This window comes from Lepus europaeus, chromosome 1, assembly GCF_033115175.1.
Source record: "Lepus europaeus isolate LE1 chromosome 1, mLepTim1.pri, whole genome shotgun sequence".
Classification (NCBI taxonomy): Eukaryota; Metazoa; Chordata; class Mammalia; order Lagomorpha; family Leporidae; genus Lepus; species Lepus europaeus.
The window spans coordinates 160681880-160702033 of NC_084827.1; the positions used below are offsets into that span (position 1 = coordinate 160681880).

At 40.9% G+C, this 20154-nt stretch overlaps 1 protein-coding gene across 1 annotated transcript in view; it reads left to right on the top strand.

Moving 5' to 3' along the window:
* XRCC5 (X-ray repair cross complementing 5) overlaps window positions 1–20154 on the top strand; it is a 101093-nt gene that overhangs the window by 25748 nt on the left and 55191 nt on the right. The window contains exons 10-14 of the mRNA XM_062191376.1: window positions 1173–1235; window positions 3093–3230; window positions 4065–4155; window positions 7291–7424; window positions 16207–16403. Of these exons, the coding sequence (XP_062047360.1) occupies window positions 1173–1235; window positions 3093–3230; window positions 4065–4155; window positions 7291–7424; window positions 16207–16403 (623 nt within the window). The remainder of the gene's footprint in view (window positions 1–1172; window positions 1236–3092; window positions 3231–4064; window positions 4156–7290; window positions 7425–16206; window positions 16404–20154) is intronic.

The window sequence follows — 20154 nt, forward strand, 5'->3', positions numbered from 1 at the left end:
TGGCTTAACTGACTGCACTACAACACTGTACCCAAGTAATGGCTTTCAAATGGAGAATGAAAGTGGAGATGAGGGATATTTGAATTTTATAGTCCTTACCCCCACACCTTTGAGATTGAATCCTCTTGAGCTGCTGTTACCATGAAAAGTGCCTGGAATTTCTTTGCTTTATTGGTAAGAGGGCGAAGAGAATGTATGAGAAATACTACCTAATACAACACATGGCATGTTCTTATAAATAATCTCCAGGCACCAACTTACATAGATTAGAGAGAATTTGGTCTTGGCAGATAGATGTGGATGGTTATGATTTTAGGAACACTTCAATGTTCATTTTTTAATCAGTTTTTAGTAGCGCTGCTTTGGCCTTTCTGATCTTCTGCTACCTAAATTAGTAGAACTTAAGGAGGGAGAGAAAGGCATGCAGTGCTTATTTTTTGTTTAACTAGATTCCCTTCCTGCAATCCTGTCCTTCTTTCATTAGTTTTTTACTTTCTTCTCTTTGTACTTCATCACTGCCTCCTCACTGCTCTTAGGATAAGATCTAAACCATTTAACTTGGTTCCTAAAAGACTTCATAACCTGATCTTTGTTCATCTCCAGTCTAATTTTTCACCTTTCCTCTCATGCTATGATATTGAGACTATTCCAAAAGCAGTTCCCCGGATATACTATGCTTTTATGTCATGCTGGACTCTTTGTGCATTATGCTCTCTGTCTGAGACCTTGTGCCCAGTCTCCTCTGTTGGTTAGCTCTTGCTCATCCATTAAGCCTTGACTTAGGTGTCCCTGTTGGCAAAAACCTTCCCTAATCCCCCATGACTGGGCTTGGTGCCCTCATGTACTCTTGTAGCACTGTGTAATCCTGGAATTTAATACTGCACTGCAGGTGATTTCATGTTTATCTGTCTAAGTCCCTCAAGGACAAGATTACATCCTGTTCACTCTTGTGTTTATAGTACCCAGAACAATTTTGTACACATACTGGGTACTCAGATATTTGTTGTGTTGAATTAAGTTGAACCTCAAGTAATAAGTTGTTTCTAGTGCCTGTGAAAGTTTTTCAGTGAAGAACATTTTGAATCGAATGTTTTAGGGATGTGTGACATTCTCTTTATGTATGTTTTTTATTTTGGATCAAAACCAGTTCTTTTCCTCTGTTATTCTTGTAGGTGCAGAGAAAATTCTTCATGGGATACCAAGTTCTAAAGGTCTTTGCAGCAAAAGATGATGAGGTTAGTTGGCAGTGGCTCCTAGGGGTAGTGCTACAGAATTGAATTGTCATCTTATGAAAGTGAGTCCTTTGCAGGTTTTTATTGTTTAAAATGACATGAATTCTTGCAACAGCAGTGGGAAAATTTATTGACCTCTAACTCTGAAAACGGAGAAAGGGTAAATGAATTTGTCTTAGCATGAGCACGAGACCTGAAGACGTAGTCCTGCACCTGGAGACCAACCAGGTAACATCAAAAACAAAAACAACTGCATTTAGGCATGGGAATTTCATGATCAATTGTTAAGGAGGGTTGGGGGTCATACTAGCATTTTGATTTTTCATAAACCTTGATTATTTGTGGTGTAAACATCCCGCAGATTCATTTTGTGGCTCACCCGACTACTTCCATCACTGAAGAAATTTGTCTTTCTCCCCTTCTCTCTTTGTACTCTTTTCCCTTCTCCCTAGGATATGCATGTTTTCAGGCTTATTTTTGCCTGACTAACAACTCATGACTATTGCATCCTACATTCACACCTACCATCTCTGTAAATATTTTCTATTTTTCAGAACTTATTTGTGAAGGCAAAGAAGTAGCCAGTGTAGAGAAAGGGGAACAGTCAGATGCTACTGCAAGGTCAAACAGCCTAAAAACAACCAAGGATTTGACAATTAGGAGGTCATGGGTGACTTTAGAGGATAATATCAGTAGGGAAGCAAAGACAATAGTTGGACTAAATTGAAGAATATTTGTATTCTAAGCAGTGGAAACACCCAACTATTATTTCATGACATATGGAGCTCAGGGAAAGAAATATATGCACAGAAATTTGCTAAGAGAAAGGAACAGAGATACATTTTGTTTAGGAGACCTGAGAAATGAGTTTATTTATGCGGTGAGGATGTAAATTCAGAGAAGGAAAGATGAAGGTTGAAGTGAAAGACTGAGGATTTAGTTAATGAAATAAAGCCCCAAAGAAGTATAGTAAATGTAACCAAAAGCAAATGTGTGCAGTTTAGCCTTGAAATGGGTAAAGGAGCACTTTTTTTTTTTTTAATAAAGCATGACTTTTTTTATTTTTTTATTTATTTATTTTCTTTTTGACAGGCAGAGTGGATAATGAGAGAGAGAGACAGTGAGAAAGGTCTTCCTTTTTGCCGTTGGTTCACCCTCCAATGGCCGCTGCGGCCGGCGCATCTCGCTGATCCGAAGCCAGGAGCCAGGTGCTTATTCTGGTCTCCCATGCGGGTGCAGGGCCCAAGAACCTGGGCCATCCTCCACTGCCTTCCCGGGCCATAGCAGAGAGCTGGCCTGGAAGAGGGGCAACCGGGATAGAATCCGGTGCCCCGACCGGGACTAGAACCCGGTGTGCCGGCGCTGCAAGGCGGAGGATTAGCATGTTAAGCCATGGCGCCGGCCTCAAAGGAGCACTTTTTAAAAATCTAAAATAGGGGCCCAACGTTGTGGCACAGTAGGTTACGTAATGATCTGAAACACTGGAATCCCATATGGATGCTAGTTGAAGTCCTAGATGCTCCATTTCCAATATACCTTCCTGCTAATGTGCCTGGGAAAGCAGCAGAAAATGATTCAAGTATTTGGGCCCCAGCCACCTACATGGGACACCCAGTTGGAGTTCCAGACTTCTGGCTTCCACCTGCTCCAGCCCTTGCTGTTGTGGCCATCTGGGGAGTAAGCCAGAGGATGGAAGATCCCTCTCTGTCTCTCCTTCTCTATCTCTGTAACTCTGCCTTTCAAAGAAATAAATCTTTAAAAATCTGAAACAGAAAGTAGATGATACTCTTGTAAGTAAGTGCTATTAGGAATATTCTCAGATAATGGATACGTGTTAATAGCGTACGCCTTTTTAAATAGGCGGCAGCAGTTGCACTCTCATCCCTGGTTCATGCTCTGGATGAATTGGACATGGTGGCCATTGTTCGATATGCTTATGACAGAAGATCTAATCCTCAGGTTGGCGTGGCTTTCCCTTATATCAAGGATGCCTATGAGGTAAAACCCACAGGTCTTTTTTATCTGTGTCTCTTTTTCCCTTCAGTTCCTTGATGCTAAGCATTGCTTCTCAACTGTTTCTGTGGGGAGTGGAATTATTTGGAGATCTTTACAAAATGCAGATTCCAATTCATTAGGTCTGGGGTAGGACTCAGATTCCGCAGTTATTGCAAATTCCAGAGTAATGTCAATCCTGTTGATCTGTGAACCATCCTTTCAGTTGTGACAAAAGGACATAAATTATAAAATACATAAGAAGCTTTTTCTTAAATGTGTAAAGGTTAACCTTGACCATCTCTCAGGTCTCATCCTTCTTGACTACTGTGAGCCAACTGGGGAGAGAAATTCCCTCTACTTTTATAAATGATGACTGTGAATAAAGATTGAGGCTGTGATTTTGTTGTGGTCTTTGTGTAATTTAGTTTACTTAGGGCTCTCCTATTTAAAATATAGGTCTAAATTCCTCACTGTTTCCAAATCTCAGAGAACTTAACTGTGGCAAAATTCAGAAGAGAAGGCAAATATCTTGACTTCCAGGTTAGCCTTCCTTCCAGCCATTTACTCTTCTCATGCTGCATTGGTCATGCATTTTACAGTTATCTTTTGATGGTCTTTCTTTTAAGCATTTCTTTCATTTTAAATATTTTTATGCTATCTGTATTTGTTGAACAGTTAAAAGAAGAAGCCAAAATACTTAACTTTCCTTGTACTAAATTTAAGCTACCTGATTTTTGAAATATTTGTGTTGGTCTGCTTTCACAGCACTTGCTACCAATTTTGTATTTTTCCATTGATTTGGTTGTTTCTGCTTTTACCCACTATCTTTGTCATTAGTGTTTAGTGTATGTGCAGCTGCCTTTCATGGAAGATTTGCGGCAATATATGTTTTCATCTTTGAAAAATAATAAGAAGTTCACTCCCACAGGTAAGTTTATTTCCACTGAGCTCTCCAATTGACTCTACATACAAACTGTTCTTGGGAGATCACCTATATGCAGTTATGGTTGGAGCCAGGGTTTCACAGGTTAAAATTAGTTGAATTCCAGAGTTATATATGATATAATGATGAACGTGGTTCATCAATTGCTTTCCAGTAGTGGGGGTAGGTTTGTGCAAAACTCCAAGTGCTGTTTAGTTCCTCCTTCTGACTTTGAGCATGTATCTTGGAGCAGTTTTTTGGTAATGTATGTCCATTCTCTACTTAGGAGAAGGAGATTTGCCCCTGCTGAAATGAAATAAGATTTGCAGTGTCAAACCTGTGACTTTAGTGTCATGTCCAGCATGAAACTTGATGTAACTTTGAACTAGAATGACAATGCTGGGGATTAACTTTTCTCTTTCTTTGTGTTTTCTAACAGTAACAGAGCCTACTTTTTTGTCACTGATTTCTGGCTTTTAGGAGTTACTTCAAGCATGATGAGAAAGGCCTTTAATAATCTCACAGCCACAGGTCCTACCTTCCAGAGTGCTCATCATTTAAGACTGTTGTAAGAAAATATAATAGGGAGCAGAATGTAGAGAACATACCAAAAAATGATGAATAATGAGTAAATATTTTAGTTTACACATTTAAATATATTATCTGTGTCAGTGTAGGATTAGGAAGCTGTGAGGTGAGTCCGTGAACTGCATTCTCCCATGTGTTATTTTGATTAGTCCCTCGAGAGGAGAAGTAGGCTATCAAATGGCTCAAGAATCAAATGAGTCCTGAGGGTCGGTGTCCTTGCCTTCCGTTGGAGATGAGTCCCTCTGTATCTTGGTGGAGCCAGCCTTGAATGGAACATATGGAAGGTGCCACTGAATGACAGTATTCTGTCCCTACATCTTGATCATTCTTTGAGTATATAGAATGTTTGAAAAAGAAAACTTTATTGGGAAATTATCTTACAGATACAAATCACTTGGGACCTAAAACAAATACTTTTTGATCTGTCAACATTTTCTGTGAGTTATTGTGCATATTTATATTTCTATATATGTTTTCTTCATTGGAAAAAACTGGATCCTTAAGGATGTTTGGTATATTTCCCAAGTAGACGTTTATGTAGGGGTAGGCAGTGCCACATTGGAAGTCTCTGAACACCCACATGGATAAGCACTACCACATTGCTTTGAACTGTGTCATTTTTGTTGACTTGATATATTTTTATTGAGGAACACTTTTCTCTTAGATATTAGGAGAGGCATAAGCAAAAGAATGATGTGTTTCTGCTCCTAAGTTTGGAGGAGTAGGGTAGGACATGTATGTAGGTGTGTGTTTGTGTGTGCACTGTGATTAGTGTCACTGGACTTTGTGAGAGGAAATAGCTGATTCTGACTAGCAAGATTGTGAAGGAACCAGCTCACCCTGGTCCCATGGTATCTCCCTGTCAAGTGCTGCTACATTCTGTTAAAAGCTATGTTAAATCCTTAGAAAGCTTATGCTTTCTTGCTTGAGGGACTTTCTTTTTCTTTTTAATGGTTTTCTCTTTTAGTAATTATAATTAGTAATACTTTTTTTATGTTTCTCTTTTTTTTTTTATTTCATAAATGTGAATTTACAAAGTGCAACTTTTGTATTGTTGTGGCTCCCCCCCCCCCCCCAACCTCCTTCCCTCCCATGGCCTTCCCCTCTCCCTCTCCCATCCCGCCCTTTATCGAGTTTCATTTTTAATTACCTTCATATACTGAAGATCAACTTAGTATATACTAAGCAAGGATTTCAACAGGCTGCATTCACACAACCGCAAAAGGTATAGGGTATTGTTCGACTAGTAGTGTTTTTAAGTTTCATAGTAAAACATATTAAGGACAGAGATCCTACGTGGAGAGCATGTACCCAGTGACTCCCGTTGTTGATTTAACAATTGGCACTCTTATTTATGACGTCAGCAATCACCCGAGACTCTTGCTATGAGCTGTCTAGGCTATGGAAGTCCCTTGAGTTCACCGACTCTGAACTTGCTTAGTCAAGGCCGTGTCACAGTAGAGGTTCCTTCCTCCCTTCAGAGAAAGATACCTCTCTCCTTGATGGCCTGTTCCTTCTGCTGGGGTCTTGTTCACCAGGGTCTTTCATTTAGATTGTTTTTTGCCACCGTGTCATGGCTTTCCATGCCTGTGAGACTCTCATGGACCTTTTAGCCATATCCAAATGTCCCAAGGGTTGATTCTGAGGCCGGAGTGCTGTTTTGGTCATTTGCCATTCTATGCGTCTGCTGTGTGTCCTGCTTCCCCCGCAGGATCATTCTCTCCCTTTTAATTCTATCCTTCATTATTTGCTTACACTGGTCTTATTTGTGAAATCTCTTTGACACATACCCTATCTTTTTGATCAGCTGTGTATTTATACTTATCACTTTACCAAGTGTGCTGGCATTGGTACCTGCCTCCTTGGTAAGATTGATTTGAAATCCCCTGGCACATTTCTAGTTCCACCATTGGAGGTAAGTCCGAGTGAGCATGTGCCAACCTATATATCTCCTCCCTCTCTTATTCCCACTCCTATGTTTAACATAGATCACTTTTCTGTTAATTTTAAATGCCTAAGAATGATTGTGCATTGATTACAGAGTTCAACCAGTGGTCTTATGTAGAACAAACAGAGCAACAACAACAACAACCACAACAGCAAAAATACTAAAAGGAATAAAATAGTGAGTTGTTCCTCAACAGTCTAGACAAGGGCTGATCCTGTCATTGTCTCTCATAGTGTCCATTTCACTTAGCAATAACAACAACAAAACTTTTAATATTAACTCATTGAATACTAAATATTTTGTCTGAATCTCTGTAGAAAAGTTGAGTTTTGTATGACTGTATTGCATTATTTTGGAATAAACCATTTTTTTTGAGATGATACTCTAACATCAAAGAATCACCAAATTGTAGAGCTGGAAAGGACCTAAGACATCAATTACACTAAATAGTTAAGTATTTTATAACTAGAGAAATTTTTTGGCAGAGCTAAGGCTACAAAACCTGCCAATATTGCTGTCAGTATCTGTAAGTGGAAAGCATTTGTTTTAGTGGAGAATAATGGAGACAATATTTTTTTCTTTCTGCTTCTCTGTTTATCTTTAAGAGGCACAGTTGAATGCCGTTGATGCTTTGATTGACTCCATGAGCTTAGTAAAGAAAGATGAAGAGGAAGGTACCATTGAAGACTTGTTTCAGACCACCAAAATCCCAAATCCTGAATTTCAGAGATTATTTCAGGTAAGAGAGGAAAGATGAATTAATCACATTTCTTTTTAAAAGAAAGAGAACTAAGTGAGAAGTAATAGTAACTGCCAATCCCAAAGAAACATCTTTATTTCCTGAGACCCTCATTAGTTCTATTTATTTAATGGAAGAATAACTTTTCCCTCTTCTTACTTCAAAAGATAAAAATATTCTCAGCTTTTAGAAAGAAAAGATGCTTTCTTTTTTTTTTTTTTCTGGAAGAAGGTTAATTAGAAAAACTATAGAAAGATTTAATAGAAAACAGGTCTTCTATACAATTTTGGACTTTTCACTTACAATTTATGTGAATGAGATTTTTCTTTTCTTTTTAAAGATTTATTTATTTATTTATTTATTTATTTTGAGATTGAGACAGAGATAGAGAGAGTGAGAGAGAGATTTGTCTGCTGGTTCACTCCCCAAATGGCTGCAATGGCCAGGGCTGGGCTAAACTAAAGCCAAGAGCCTAGAACTCTATCTGGGTCTTCCATGTGGATGGCAGAGGCCCAAATACTTGGACCATCATCTGCTGCTTTCCCAGGCACATTAGCAGGCAGTTGGATCAGAAGGGGAGCAATTGAAACTCAAGACTCAAACTGGTGTGCATATGGGATATTGGCTTTGCAGGCTGTGGCTTAACACTCTACACCACAATGCCAGTCCCTTTTCTTTGTTTTTTATATCAAAATAGTATGAAAGCTTATATGAACTATATATTGATATCACCACTATTAGGAAGAAGTGTTCCAGTGGCATATTTGTCAAAATTGTCATAATTAAAGGTAGCACAGAGGTCACTTAAAGAGATTATGCTATAAAGTTATTAAATAATAAGCAAAATATGGAAAAATATAAAACATGTTTTGCTGAATCTTAGTAGGCCAAAGGACTTGAGAGTGGATTAAGGTAAATTGAGGAAGTTAACAAGAGAGTGGAAAGCTGGTTTATGCCAAGGATAGGGAGGAATGGACAAAAGAAGAAGGGTTGGAATATTCTAGTCCTGGATTAAGTTGATGACAGCACACATAGCCTGTTCAACCTCCACAAAATTGAAAAAATCAGCAGCAGCTTTTTCAGGTTAACTCTTCCCCTCAGAGGAACCCCACTCCTGGGTGGCCTGGGAGCACAAGGGCTTGTGATGGAGAAACTGTGGGTTGTGCACTTTGACTCATTTCACCAAACCTCTTTATTTATTTATTATTATTTTTTAAAATATTTACTTATTTGAAAGGTAGAGTTACAGAGAGAGGAGGTGAGAGAGATAGAGAGATCGTCCATCCGCTGTTCACTCCCCAAATGACCTTGAATGGCCTCAATGGCCTGGGCTGTGCCGGGCCAAAGCGAGGAGCCCGGAGCTTCTTTCTGGTGGCTTAAGCTATGCCACAGTGCTGGCCCCCACCAAACCTCTTTAACTATCACAACCATTTCTTGGAGCCAGTTGTGATTCAAGGAATCCCTACTCCAAGGAAATTGCCTGTTCTCAATGCTTACAGTTCCTTTTAGTGAAAAAAAAAAAGTCTCTCGTTCTAAAATTAGAAATATGAAGGTTAGCATGCAAAGGCCATCTTCAGGGAATACTTCAGAATTCTAAATGTAATCAAGTATAAATTACTGATCACAAATCTTTTGATGTTTTTGACAAGTGAGTTTGAAGAAGTGAAGACCAGTTCTGTTAGTAGGAAGGGAGGGCAGAGCAGGTGGAGAGCTTGCCAAAACAAGGGAAACTTCTACTGCTTGGCTGATTCATCTCGAGTGGGTTCTATTTATCTTCAGTAAGTGCCTGTTGGAAAAATGAACATATACAAGACATAAATGGGGTCATTTTTAACTTTCCAAGCTGCACCTTTGATTTGTACAAAATAACGTGTGTATGTGGTGGGGAGTTTTAAATGTGGCTTATCTGTATAAAGAATATAGACATTATAAAGACCATAGACATGTATCTTCACCAGGACACATGCACATTGAACTCTCCCTTTTATAGACAAATATTTCTTGAGTTCTAACAATGAATACTGTAAAGTACATACACTCCCCACTTTCCAGGATCCTCTAGAGAGTGAGAGGAGTTGAGAGATATAAAACCAATTGTGACAGCAGCAAAGAAAAAACCGCCATGGGGATAAACAGAAAAAAGACTCTTACAAACAGGTGACTTAAGGATGGCTTCATGGAGGAATAAACATTTGGACAAAATTCTCAAAGGAGATGGAATGTGTGATGTGAAGAGAACGTGCCATGCAAAATCATGGTGTATAATATATTTAGGGATCCACAAGTAGTTCCATTTGGCTGGAGAAGAGGCTTTCTATGCAAGAGTGATAGCAAAGGTGCACTTTGTATGCCACACTCTGTGGATCTTATAGCAATGAGTGATCATTAAAGAGTTTTACCAGCAGATGGATGACATAGAATTTTAAAAATAGCTCTGGTGGTAGCATCGGAGATGGGCTAGGGACCAGCTGGGACACAGGAGTGGACTACCCAGGGACTTCAGTTAAAGCAGTGACAGAGAGTGGTTGATAAAAGATAAAAGAGGATTTGAACAGGATCCTAGCTTGAGTGAAAGGAAGATGTCACATTCATTGTGGTAAGGAATATAGAGTGAGTAGTTGGGAAGGGTAATACATTTATTTTCACAAGGGTAAATCTGAGAGAATACATTGAGTGAGAAGGAAAGGGAACAAAGCACTGAGCCCCCACGTGTGAGTAAATAGATAGGGATACTCATAAAAAGAAGAGCTGTTAGAAAACAAACGCTCCTACATCCATCCCCAGCAAAGGATAAAGAAGTAGAAAGAGCTAGGAGAAACTTGTTCCTTGGAAGGCAGGGAAAAGAAGGCTGTTAAGAAGGAAAGATCTCCAAGTCAGATGTTGCACGGTGATGAGCGAAGAACAATGGCAGAGAGCTTTTGGGAGGTGAAGTCTTTGGTGACTTTGGGGGTCCAGTGTTAGCTAGATAATGAAGGAGAAAGCCATCCTCAATGTAGGGAAAGAAAGATGCTACAGTAAAGTACAGGAAGATGGGGTACCCTGGAAGACTCTTTTTGAGTGGTGAGAGAGACAAGTAGAAAGAGGAGAATCAGGCTAGAAGGAGCAGATCAGCACCTGACGCAGTGCAGTGGTAGAGGGAAGGATTAGAAACATTTTGGTTGACTGAAAAACCAATGGACATGGAATTGCTGGAAAGAGGAGCAGGCTGTTTTGGGGAAGAGGATGAGTTAGTTTGGGAAGGACTGAATTGCAGGTATATTTGAGAAGTGCTGGAGCAGGTGAGAAAGTGTTCAGAGCCCAGCGAACACGTCTGAGAGCCTTCCAGGTACTGGAGGTAGTTCAAGCAGAAGTCCACCTGATGAGGGCTGGAGTCTCCAGTTTTTATTTTGAGAGATCTGAATAGAGGTATGGCTCCCTCCTCTTTGGCTCACTCCCAAGGCCTTTGAAAGATAGTTAGATATTCTTGAGCATCCATAGGAAGGATCCAGGAAGGAGGATCTCCTTGGATAATGCTGAGAAATTAGACAGGTGCTCTCTGAACAGCCCTCAGTTCAGCCTAAGGGCATCTATGGTGTTTGCCTGCTATGGGCAGGGGTCTTGGAATAGCTTGTCTGTGTGTGTCTGCATGCAGACATGTACTGCATGTGTTCTAGAATAACAATTAGAAAGAAACAAGTGAGGGGCTGGTGCCATGGCACAGTAGGTTAATCCTCTGCCTGTGGCGTCGGCATTCCATATGGGCGCCGGTTCTAGTCCCGGCTGTTCCTCTTCCAATCCAGCTCTCTGCTGTGGCCTAGGAAAGCAGTAGAAGATGGCCAAAGGCCTTGGGCCCCTGCACCCACATAGGAGACCGGGAAGAAGCACCTGGCTCCTGGCTCCTGGCTCCTGGCTTTGGATTGGCACAGCTCCAGACATTGCAGCCATTTGGGGAGTGAACCAACAGAAGGAAGACCTTTCTCTCTGTCTCTCCCTCTCACTGTCTGTAACTCTGCCTCTCAAATAAATAAATAAAATCTTAAAAAAAAAAAAAAAGAAACTAGTGAGCTATTTTCCTTTTCCCATAGTTCTTGTACTCCTCTAGCCCTAAACAGTGAAGGCTAAAGTGAGGCACCCTACCCAAGGAAGTAAATGGAGAGTGGGATCAATGCAGATCATCCAGGAGGGCTGAAGGAGCATGCAGTGAAAAGCTGCTACTGACAGCAGTAGGAATCAAGGAAGAGAATGTGAGAAACAAAAAGCTCCATTGCTCACCCCAGGAGCAGCTTTGCTAGGCTGTATGGGAGAAATTCAGTCAGGTTTGTGGGTAAATCTCATTGCAAGGGGGTAAGCAAGGTCTGATTCTCAGGTTGTAACTGAGGAATTTTATTGAACCCCAGTATTCATCATCTTTTTGTTATCTAATGAAAGGCCAAAGGCAGACTACTTTTAAAGAAAAGAGATTTATTTTGGCTCATGATTCTGGAGGTGCAAGGTCCAAACAGCATGATACAGGCTTTGGCAAGCCCCTTCCCTACCACTTCCCCAAGCTGCATCACGTCATGGTGGGAGCACCATGTCTAAGGAAGACTTCTTTTTTCTTAACACCTGTAGTTGAGGGTGAATGAGCTGGGAAAAATGGGGAGATAATAATCACTATGTTGGCAAGAAGTTGATTCTAATTTTAGAGAAATGCTGAAATATGTATCTTTTGTCAAGTATATAATAAGCTGGCTGTTGAATAATTGATATAATGATGCTAAAATCTATATTAGTTTTTTTTTTGGTGGTTTTTTTTGTTTTTTTGTTTTTTGACAGGCAGAGTGGACAGTGAGAGAGAGAGACAGAGAGAAAGGTCTTCCTTTTGCCGTTGGTTCACCCTCCAATGGCCGCTGTGGCCGGCGCACCGCACTGATCTGAAGCCAGGAGCCAGGTGTTTCTCCTGGTCTCCCATGCGGGTGCAGGGTCCAAGCACTTGGGCCATCCTCCACTGCCTTCCTGGGCCACAGCAGACAGCTGGCCTGGAAGAGGGGCAACCAGGACAGAATCCGGTGCCCCGACCGGGACTAGAACCCGGTGTGCCAGCGCCGCAAGGCAGAGGATTAGCCTATTGAGCTATGGTAGCGCCAGCTGCTAAAACCTATATTAGTTACTTCTGAGCTGGCCATGTAGCCTTCTATTTTTCCCTCTAATCTTTTTCAAATTGTAAAAATCATATCAAGAGTAACTGTTGGGGCTGGCGCTATGGATTAGTGGGTAAAGCCGCCTCCTGCAGTGCCGGCATCCCATATGGGTGCTGGTTTGAGTCCCAGCTGCTCTACTTCTGATCCAGCTCTCTGCCATGGCCTGGGAAAGCAGTGGAAGATGGCCCAATTCTTGGACCCCTGCACCCATGTGGGAGATCCAAAGGAAGCTGCTGGCTCCTGGCATCGGATAGGCGCAGTTCTGGCCATTTCAACCATCTGGGGAGTGAACCAGCAGATGGAAAACCTCTCTCTCTCTCTCTCTCTCTCTCTCTCTCTCTGCCTCTCTGTAACTCTACCTTTCAAATAAAATAAATAAATCTTAGAAAAAAAAATAACAGTTGCTTAAAAGAAAGGTAAATAGATCAAGAATTTTGATTTCAGGTTTCCAGGTACGAAAAAATGTCATTTTCTCATAACCTCATTTTTAAAAATGAGTTGAGGCTTTCTGCTTCAATGAATTTTATAAGTAATATCATTTAGCTTTTTTTTTTATCTAAAATGTGACTTTTGAGAAAATATGAGAGGTAGATATTTATTGATTTACAGATGATGAAACTAAAAGGATTGCCTGGAGTTTGTACTGAAAAGCTGACAGGTTTTTCAGTAGGAAGACTGGGTAGGATATTTATCTCTTGATTGTCCTTGTTGTTTCCTAAAAATATCAGTTGGATGTCACAGATACAAGAGTATGTGAGAGATAATCTGCATTGTTGGATATTTGATTACAGCTTTCGTCTCAACTTTTTAAGCTATTGAGATATTTTTAATGACTGAAACAGAGCTTTGTGAATTAAGGGGTATGTACAGGAATATTGGGGATGGATTCATAGGGCAGGGTTCATTTTTGTTTCCCAGTTTGTTTTATGTTAAGCAGGGTTGATGTTGATGCTCAAGGGAAGGACAAGTAGTTAGGAAAGAGGAAACAGAAGTTATGGTCTGAAAGGAGTGAGCATACAATGGAAAAAGAATGATTGGGTTAGTGTGATGAAACAGGGTGGTGCAGGGGTAGCACATGGAATTTCTAGAGGAAACTAGTACTTAATTCCTACTTCAGAGTTTTCTGAATTTGTAAGATATTGACTGTTGAATGAAATTCGCTATTAAGCCTAAGTATCCTTTATTTTTTAGAATGGAAACTAATTTTTCTTGGTATAGGAACATAATATATGGAATAATATAAAGCATCTACTTTGTGATATGAGTCAGTATTTAACACTGTAAATCTATTTTACTTCCAGTTTTTTTTTTCTTCATGAGTACTAATGTGTAAGTTGTTTGAAAATGGGAATAATTGGAACCTTATTCTCCAACCTGATTTTGGAATTAATCTCTATCAAGGGATAGAGATCATCAGTGAACTGACAATTTATTTTCTTTTTCCTTAATGGCATCTCATCCTAGTACTTATTCATTTTATTTATTTTGTAAGTAAATTAATCTTTTTAAAATATTTACTTATTTTTTATACTTTTATAAAAGATTTATGTATTTATTTAAAAAAGTTACAGAGAAAGATAGGAGAGACACAGAAAGAGGTCTTCCATCCGCTGGTTCACTTCCCAAATGGCCTCAACAGCTAGGGCTGGGCCATTCCAAAGCCAGGAGCAAGGAATTTCTTTTAGGTCTCCCACGTGAGTGCAGAGGCCCAAGCACTTGGGCCATCTTCTGCTGCTTTCCTAGGCCATTAACAGTGAGCTGGATCAGAAGTGGAACACCTAAGACTCAAACCGGCACCCATATAGGATGCTGGCACTGCAGGTGGTGGCTTAACCTGCTACACTACTGTACTGTCCCCATAAAATATTTATTTATTTACTTGAAAGGCTGAGTGACAGAAAGGGAGAGACAGATCTTTCATCTGGTGGTTCACTCCCCAAATGTCCACAACAATCGGACCTGGGCCTGGGCCTGAGCCAGGCCAAAGCCAGGAGCCAACAACTCTATACAGGTCTCCCACATGGTTGGCAGGGACCCAAATGCTTGGACCGTCTACCACTTTGCCAAGCTCATTAGCAGGAAGCTGGGTGAAAAGCACAGAGTAGCTGTACCTCAAGCCAGGCATTTTGATATGGGATGCAGGTGTTCCAAGGAGCAGCTTAATCTGCTGCACCACAGTGCCCACTCCTTTTAGAGTATTTATTTTTCTGGGCAGATGCTATGCTTCCTAGTAGACTGGAGGCAAGTACAAGTGATTGACTGGGCATACTCAGCTTGTTTGGTTCTACTGATGGAGCAGCCAAGGACCTGCTGTAGCCTGGATCCCGGCCCCACTCTTGTTGCTTCTTGCTGATGCCTGTGACAACAGCTTGAACCCTGGAAGCGAGCATGCTATTCCTTCATCCAGAATCTGCTACACGCTTGTTACAAGCCAAAATGTATTTTTGGAGCTTGAAACTCAAAAGTAAACAAGATAAGACTTCTACTTTCATGGAGGAGAACTGGGAAATAAGCACGTAAACTAAAATTTTGATAATGTAATAGTTTTAGATAATAATAAATGCTGCAAAATATAAAATGAAGGAAATGATAGAAAATGATTGAGTGTTTAGAGGAGGGTGGAGGGGCTACTTCATATACATATATTCTTTGTATCAGGGGAAGCCTCTCTCAGGAGACAGTATTTGAGCAGAACCAGAATGATAAAAAAGAGCCAACTCTCGAGGACCTGAGCCAGGAGAAGGCAGAAAAGACAGGGAGCATTAAGCCCAGGCCCCAAAGGCAGGAATGAACTTGGAGTAAGAGTGGAACTGGAAGAACCAAGCCTCACAGAGCTGTGAATGAGGAAGAGAGGAGTGGGTGATGTAATCAGACAGACAAGCAGGGGCTGTGTCATGTAGAGCTTCCTAGGATATGATAAGGAAGTTTTCAGATGACTCCAGCCACAATTAAACTAATAGAAGGTGATTGGCAGGACCTGAGCAGGAGGGATAGGGAGAAGTCAGGGTGGAGGTGGTGTTGCCTGGGCAAGAGTGGTAGCAGCAGGAACAAAATGGACAGACTTGAGAAATGTTCACACTCCACACTTGGGAGACTTGGGACACCTTGATGTTCTCATCCCTGTCACAGACTTCTTCCTCCTGGGACTCCCTAAGCACAGGCAGCTTCCCTTGAGCCACCTCTTTCATTCATCACGTTTCATCTTCTAAGATGAACGTGAAGGAGGAGGCACTGTGTGACTAAGGGAGCTAAAAAGATTCCAGTGAAAAACTTGTAATCTCGGATTATTGGAAGCTCTTAGAATTGTGTGTTTTAGAGAGCCGTGTGTACTCCCCTCAAAATTAAAGCAGCAGCTTCTGTTTATAAGATGAGGCTTCTTTCCAGAAGGTCTGCAGAAGATATTGCTTCCAAGCTTGGGTCTGCTTTTACAGTTGGTTATAGACATCACCAGTGTTCTATTTACAAAGGTGGTTGTGGGCCAACCCTTTTTATTGTGTGTTACAAGTGCTTGAATCAAATAGACCTTCCAAACTAAAGATTGAGGATCCTGGGTCAGAACATGCAAAGGAGCCTTATATTAATATCTTCGTTTTTGTTTTAAATCCTCCCACCTTTTCCAACAGTGTCTGCTGCACAGAGCCTTACATCCCCAGGAGCCTCTGCCCCCAATTCAGCAGCATATTTTGAATATGCTGGATCCTCCTGCTGAGGTGACAGCAAAATCTCAGACTCCTCTCTCTAAAATAAAGTCCCTTTTTCCTCTGACTGAAGCCATCAAGAGAAAAGATCAAGTCACTGCTCAGGACATTTTCAAAGACAAGTAAGTGCTTCGGGTAGTTGCATTTAGCATTGCATTACGTTATCTTTGTGGTAATCTTTGAGGGGCTCTTGCCTGGGGGTCTGTGGAATTAGAAAAGCAGGAGGAATAAGCCATTTGATATTTGACCTTTGCATTGAAATACTGATTTCTGACATCTGTCCATTATACATTTTCTCCTTGCTGTTCACCTGGAATTTAGAACTACTTTCTCAATCATTTACTTTTTGACCAATATGAAAATCTTGGGGAATTATATTTAGAAAGGTCAAGCAAAGTTTTTGGACATGTAAGGCTAAATTTTATTTTTAAACTAAGGTGCTAGGAATTAGAGGAGAGGGCTAAAGGGCATGGTAGTTGGCTTTTTGTTTTATTTTTTGTTTTATTTTTTGTTGTTTTTGGTGGGGAAGAGATTTTTAGAAGAAAAGTAGCAAGGAGAGTGAGAAATCTAACCCTCCCTTGTGGGCTAGGCAGGCAGCAACATAGATCTGCAGAGCTGGAGGTACCTGCAAGCCTCTCAAGGCTCTGCTCCATTTTGTAATTCTGTTCTGCTTGTCAATCAGACCCCCTTTCCCAGGATGCCTCTGTTTCATCTTGGACCTGAGGTGGGGAAGATGCCATGATATTGAGCTGCACGTGGAATTGCTTGGAGGTATCATAAAACTCCCAGGAGGCTTTATGCCTGTAGAGGCACCGATCCCCTCCATACTCAAAAAAGGAGCCAACAACTAGGGGGAGCTCTCTCTTCCAACTGAGGCCACACTAGAAAAAGTGATGGGGTGCTCTTCTCTCTGTCTCCCTTCCTCCACCCCTTTTTCATCTGGCCCACTGCCTATTCATGACAGGTATTTCTCTTTATGGGGCAGCCTGTGCTCACATGTGTATGTGTGAGTGTGTTCACTTTTTCACCTCAATAAAACTTGCTTTGTGTCAACACTAAGAATTCCTCTCTTTGTGTATGACAAGAGCCTAGAATAAAAATATATACAGCCTACTCTTCTACAGCGCTGTTTGTATCTTAGTAGTGTGCTTAGTTATGGCATTAGGCAGGTGTTTATAGTTTAAGGATTGCACGATGATTTTCATAGGATTCTTAAATCAAGCTAGCAGGTTACTGTAAAGTGTCTTCCCTCATTGGATTCTGTTCAGAATCTTCATGAATTTCCATTCCAAACAAAACCAAAATAAACCAGAAGAAACTGTTCTTGGTTAATCACTTGGGTATGTAAGATTGATTTTACCAAGTTTAGATCAGTTGGTAATTGATGACTGTTCTCAAATTAGAATGACACCCCCCCCCCCCACCCTTTTAAGCTACATTTTGAGATCTGGCTTTAGACCAAGATTTTTTTTTCTTTGATTTTCTCCCCATAGTTGTATTTTTATTGACAAAATAAATATTATTTACAGATACCCCAGGGGAGGAGTATTGACTGATTTCCTTTACTGATTTCTATAAATTGTCGGCTTATAGTGAATTGTTGTTCAAGTTGAATGGAGAGCTTTGCATTTTCTGTGGCTTTTCAGAGGTTAATATCCTAAGCTTTGTTCAAATTGAGAAAAGGAAAAAATGTGCACTGGATAGATTGTCCTGTGCAGAGATGTTTACAGTTCCCTTTAGTCTGCCATGCCTTCTACACAGGTAGACCGGCCCTAAAAATCCACTTCCCTCTGCTCTCCTCATCTGCCTATCTACCTCTGGATCCTATTTCTGAACAGTTCAATAAAAGGCTGTAGTCATTTCTGCCGTGACACCTTGCTGAAGTCTCCCTGCAGTCATGAGGCTGTTCTCTGTATAACAGTGTCTGTGCAGGCTCTTGATTACCTGGTGGTGTTGTGGGAAGGAAATGGGCCATTTTCTTCTCCCTTTGATTAAAATGTAAATTGGCTGGTTAAAAAAACACCCCACAGAGACCCAGAAGGCTGCTGTTCTGTGATTTGATTCCTGCTGTGATGACACCAAGGACCCCAGTCCTATCACTGACTCTTCTGGAGCTTTGCTGTGCTGGGCTTCCTGTGCTTTGCTCCCATAATGTTTGAGACACACCAGTGGTATCTGCCTGGGGCATGAGAATTTTCTCACCCATACATTCCTACTCATACACTGTTCTCTACCCTTTCTTTCCAGAAATCTTAGAAAGTATGCATTTAGTAAATGCTTATTGAGTACCTCCTGTAATTAAGGAGAATGACAGTCCCTTCTCAAGATTTTTAAAACTCACATTTTTAATAAGGCCCTAATCAGCTTTAGAGATAGTTTCTTTAAGAAAATGAAAACTGGCCGGCGCCGTGGCTCAACAGGCTAATCCTCCGCCTTGCGGCGCCGGCACACCGGGTTCTAGTCCCGGTCAGGGCACCGATCCTGTCCCGGTTGCCCCTCTTCCAGGCCAGCTCTCTGCTGTGGCCAGGGAGTGCAGTGGAGGATGGCCCAAGTCCTTGGGCCCTGCACCCCATGGGAGACCAGGAGAAGCACCTGGCTCCTGCCATCGGAACAGCGCGGTGCGCCGGCCGCAGTGCGCTACCACGGCGGCCATTGGAGGGTGAACCAACGGCAAAAGGAAGACCTTTCTCTCTGTCTCTCTCTCACTGTCCACTCTGCCTGTCAAAAATAAAAAAAAAATTTTAAAAATTAAAAAAAAAAAAAAGAAAATGAAAACTGCTTATGCTTAGCTGTTTTTGTATATATTTACCATTTCTGTATCCAGAGTATATATTTCCAGAGAGGGTTGAGGGGCTAAGATTCAGGAAGCTTTGTATTCTAAGATATGAGTCCTAAGCTGGGAATCCAGTTTGCATTGCAGCTTTGTCACTCCCAAGCTGATTTTGGTTACGTAATTTAGCAGCTTCATGTTAATGATATTTTAGCAATGAAATTACATGATTTGAGCTATTTGGAAGAAAGACAGTAGTCAACCCAAAGATATAATAATATCATTATTGATAAAAAAAAATTGAATGTTTGAGACGGTCTGCTGTGCATCATGGACCTGGTGAATACCTAGTGTTAGAAGTGATGTCTTCATTTTAAGAGGATAAGAGCATTATTTGACACTGTAGTCCCAAAATGTACTAAATATTACCTGTACCACATAAAAACATTGCTTCCCTTAATGTTGCACACCCCTTGAAATGAAAGAGTCATGTCTTAGGTAACTTGCATGAGAATTAGAACAGCTGAGGTCTAATCTTACTTGTGAAACTAATATGTATATTATCTAGATTTATTTTTGCTTCTATGCAAGGAATTTAAAGTTTTCTGCTCTTTTCAAATCCCCTAGGATTCCTCCTAAGCTACTGTGAGCAGATAATGTCACCTGGTCAATAGTTAAGACTCCAGTCAGCAGTGTGCCTGAGGTGCAGGTTGCTAAGGCTCACTCTGCCTCAATTTCCTCTTGAGTAAAAGAGAAAGGATAGGAATACCTGTCTCATAGAGTTATCAGGGGAGTTAATTGAGTAACAATATGCTGTTCACTGTTGTATCTCTAGAACCCAGGACAATGCCTAGCAAATAGTAAGAATGTAGGGTTTGTGTGTAATTGGTTTAAAAATTCACAGTCTTGCCCCTAGCACATCACCAATAGCAATGACGATGATGATGTTGGTGATGATTTCGCAGAGGAAACTGAGGCCAAGTAGGACGATAAGTGCTTGACATGTAATTTGTTTGGGTCTACTTGACCATTCTACGAAGTAAGTCATTTTATTGACCTCATTTTAAATTTGAGGAGACTGAGGATCAGAGAAGTTAGAAACT